The sequence below is a fragment of the Cynara cardunculus genome (assembly GCF_001531365.2).
Source record: "Cynara cardunculus var. scolymus isolate 2C chromosome LG 13, CcrdV1, whole genome shotgun sequence".
NCBI lineage: Eukaryota > Viridiplantae > Streptophyta > Magnoliopsida > Asterales > Asteraceae > Cynara > Cynara cardunculus.
This window is the reverse complement of record NC_037540.1, coordinates 28,758,632-28,762,813: the sequence shown is the minus strand read 5'-3', so window position 1 is coordinate 28,762,813 and position 4,182 is coordinate 28,758,632. Positions and strand designations below refer to the sequence as shown.

Below are 4,182 nucleotides of genomic sequence, written 5' to 3'. Positions count from 1 at the left end.
CCAACAAACCTGACCAGCCCGTACAATTTTGGGTTAAGATTTTTCAAACCATAAACATTGGATTGGATTGTTCAAATGTTTTCAAACCCAATCACCCCCGACCTATAAACACCCCTGCCTCCTATCCATGAGCTCTAAGTCCACACACATAAAAACCTCCTATCTATGAGCTCAAGTCCACACACATAAAAACCTCCTATCCACACACATAAAAGTGACAATAGGATGCCAATTCTACTCCTCTTTGTACCCAAATTCCAATGCGAATTGGGGTTTTTTCAAATGCTTCATTCTCATCTAATTTTACTCCATTTACTTGCTTCTTCAACATAAAATTAATATACAGATTTGAGTAGAAAGAAATAAAAGGAAACTCAAACTTATACTTGCATTATTACTTTAAACATCGTAACACCCACATAAACACAAAACACACCCACATAAACATGTAACAAAATATAGATGACAAAAAGCAATAAAAATGGACATTATAGTCACCCCATCTTCTCTTGCTTTCTAGCTCCTCAAGTCTGGTAGTGCCCCACTCATCCACCCGCCTGCTCCGCTCTCCCTTTCATCTCCCGAGCCCTGTAACCCAACTTGTCCCTAGCTTGATCCAGTGAGTCCGCCCCGGGTGGATGCCCACCAGTTGCGTACTTGTAAATCCACGATAACACCGTCACTGCTGCCACTCCAAACCCTCCCGACGTTAAAAACCCAGTTAACAAAAGGAAGACAGTGATGGCCGCCGGGACCAGCACCGGACTGAATATTACCAGAAGTGGAGTAGCCACCGTCAATGCAATAATAGTGCCGGCGAGTGTGAGACCGGAGAGGAGGAGGAGAGAGCCACCGGCAGTGGCGGCAGTGGCTGCCTTTACTACCTGGTGGGACCGGTTGGGATCCCACTGCTGGTGCATTCCTCCGCCGCCGTGGTGTTGCATTATTCCTCCTCCGTAGTGTTGTGGGTTGTAGGCCTGATCAGTCATTTTTGCAGATGAATGAAAAAGATTTGTTGGTGGGTTTGAGATGAAGACGGGAGTGGTCGGGGTGTATAAATAAAGGAGGAGGTGGCGGTGGAGTGGGACGTGTTGAAGGAAGGATGTCACGTGTTAGTAGAGACGCTTGTAAAAATGACACGTGGACTTTGGTGTCCCAATTGGCTTTAATTTGCTTGTTGAGAAGGCCGAGGGGCTAAAGTTAAAATCATTTTATTCTTTGAGGGCTTATTGCAATTTCAAAATTAATAAGTAAAAAAGTAAATTACACTTTTGGTCAACTAATTACATTTTTAATTATTGTAGTGTGATTCTTTTTTTGAATTTGGTCCCGATAGTTGCCATTTTGATTCTAAGTTGGTCCATTTCATTATCTCTATTAAAGAAACCCAATTAAGCTTGAAAATGGTCTTTTTAATTCTTTTATCTTCTTTCCATTAGAGTCGTTTCTTTTCCCGTTTAAATAGATTCTAATGTACACATGTGTTTGAGCATGCATGTCAACAATTGATGCACGCTATCTTCTTGATAAACCCTCAGCCCCACCCCCTTCGGTCATTTATTTGGTGCAACCAAAATTTAAAAAACCCCACCTGCCAAGCCCCATATCTAAATTTGAAATCTAAATCTAATTCAACAAGCAAAATAAAATGAACTTATGCACGTGTTGACTGAAATTGTCAATCAAATTTATTGAAATGTTTTGATTCATCTACAACATTATACCCATTCTTACCACAAGCTTTTAATAATGTTAAAAAAATTACATGCAACTCTAACAACTATTCTCTTTTAATAATTTTAGCATTAATTATTTTAATAAAATATTCAATACATTTAACAAAATATAATTTTTCTCAATTGCATATTTAATTTCAATAAATTTAATTGGTTGGATATTGTGACATCCATCACTCTTGGAGCATCAGGTTAGCACATTTGTAGAGTACTTATATTTAGAGCTATATTTATTTAGGATCTAGTCATGATTGATTATAATTCATCTGACTTAGTTCCCAAATTATAGTTTAGTGAACTTGTTTCGACAAGTAGCAGATAAAGTTAACTTATGTGATGTCAAAATATATTATCAAATGCTCCAAAAATAATAAGTTGATATTATAAAGTCCAAATTAAAAATATAAAAGTCTCATTTGAATGCCCAAATAATATGGCCAAAAAAGGTGAAGTTATAACAATAATAATATCTTTAACAAATTGTATTTTGATATAAATCTAATGGGCCATAAATTGTTTAAAAGAAAAATAATTTTAAATGGACTTGGGCCTTTGAGGCCGGCCCATTTCTTTTCTTAAATCCCTCATATAAATACCTCGATTTCTTTGAAAATTCTCATTATCATCTCCACTTTGCATAAATCCCTCATCTCCCTACTCTCTCTCTAGAACTCAATCTCCAGCCGATTTCACCTTCTAGCGTCATTAAGAACTTAATCCGCCTTGAGGATTATTCAAGTTTTTATTCAAAAGGTAAGGGACTAGCTTCATTATTCCTGTTCTTCATCAAGATTTCCCCACTTTCTACTTTTTTTCTTGATCTTTTATAAAACGAACTTTCTGGAGAATCTAAGGTGGGAGCTTATACATCAATGACATGAAAATATCTTCCAAATGATGGTAATCTATGATCAGCAAACGATTAGAACTCAAGAAAAGTTGGAAAAGTTACTTGCATGTGGGTTTTTGGCCATAAAGTTAAGTTCTGAACCGTGAAGTTCTAAATGCAAGATTATCGTGTGAAAAGAACATCACTGGCAGAATCTTGCATGCATCTTAAATCGGTTTATTTTGTAAAAACTCGTTTAAAATAGGTGAACCTTCATTTAGAAGCTAGCTGAATGTGTTAGCTTTAAAATAAATTTAAAAGCCTTTGGAAAATGATGAGTTTAGACCCCCAAATGGCCGCCACTCGAAGAGTGTGCAATCTGTTTTGGGGCCTGTGTCACTCAAAAAGGGTAGAGTAATGATGATTACCTTAAACCCATCTTTAGTTCTTGAAATTTGGGAAAAAGTCTGTTTAATTCCTTTTTATGGTGGATATAAAACTTGGACATAAAAAAGAATTGTAGAAGGTTCCTTTTTGGCAATGATTTATGAAGACAAAAATGTCAGATTCAAATGACAGATTTCTTTTGTGTAGAGGAATTGATTACAAAATATACACATTTCAGGATTATTTTTAGAAAAATTAATAAAAATATCAACTTTAATTCATAAAACCCATTGGCATTACATAAAATATAACTTGACCTTATCTCTGTCAATAACCCATAGGTAATCTAATTTCTGGTCATTGGATAGTTTAGGAAGGTTGGGGCAGGACGTTCAGCGCTTGACATCATCAAGTCCTTGGATATTCATCGTCTAACAAGTGAGTTTTTCACGGCCCCACTTTTAATGCTTTTTGTTTATTTAAACTGGGGAAAAAGCATGAAGTTATGCAAACTATACTTTATTGAACTAAAGAACTGTTTAGTCAATGCTTTGTTTATAACCATTGGACTAAAGAACTGTTTAGTCGATACTTTGCTTAAAACCATTGGACTAAAGAACTGTTTAGTCAAAACCGTTGGACTAAAGAACTGTTTAGTCAAGTTTTGTTTACTGTTTTGCACTATGATATAAATGCTAAATTGATGTACTTGGGAGTATGTTTCCAAATAAAGTCCCCGTCCGTAAACGCTACTTGTTAACTCGGGCATGTCCCCGGGCAGTGGTATTGTGGATAGCCGCTATTGTGTTGACAGTCCCACCCAGAAAGGGGTGCACATTACCTACGTTTTTATTGGTCTAATCATGTGGAATTTGGACCACCGCTGAATTAGTACTACTACAAACTGTGGGACCTAAGTGAGTGTACGGGCTACTTATGGTCGTTCATAAAATAATGGGGAACATTGGTCAGGAAAGGCTCAGTAACGTCTCAAGTTTCTGAACATCGTTATAGATTTACATTTATTATGTGCAAAAGTTGCGTATAGTTTTGCAAGAATTGATTTATGCATTGTAACGTTTTGTGCATGTGAAAACCCATGAACTCACCAACTCTTTGTAGTTGACCTGTTTTATGTTTCATGTTTTTCAGGAAGTAAGTAAAAATGAAAATGTTTGGAGCATGATTATGGCGATACCGATTAAGTCCAGAATTGAAGTTTTTGTAAAG

The 4,182-nt window shown here is 36.4% G+C and overlaps 1 protein-coding gene across 1 annotated transcript; it reads right to left on the bottom strand.

Annotated features, from left to right (window-relative positions):
- Positions 1-350: 350 nt before the first annotated feature.
- Positions 351-1,006, bottom strand: LOC112525809 (oleosin 1-like). Its single transcript, XM_025136090.1, has one exon. The coding sequence runs from the start codon at positions 987-989 to the stop codon at positions 546-548; it is 444 nt and encodes a 147-aa protein (XP_024991858.1). The 5' UTR covers positions 990-1,006; the 3' UTR covers positions 351-545.
- Between the last annotated feature and the right edge of the window lie 3,176 nt (positions 1,007-4,182).

Excerpts from the sequence above, each read along its gene's own strand:
- LOC112525809 (XM_025136090.1), bottom strand. The coding sequence starts at position 989 with ATGACTGATCAGGCCTACAACCCACAACACTACGGAGGAGGAATAATG.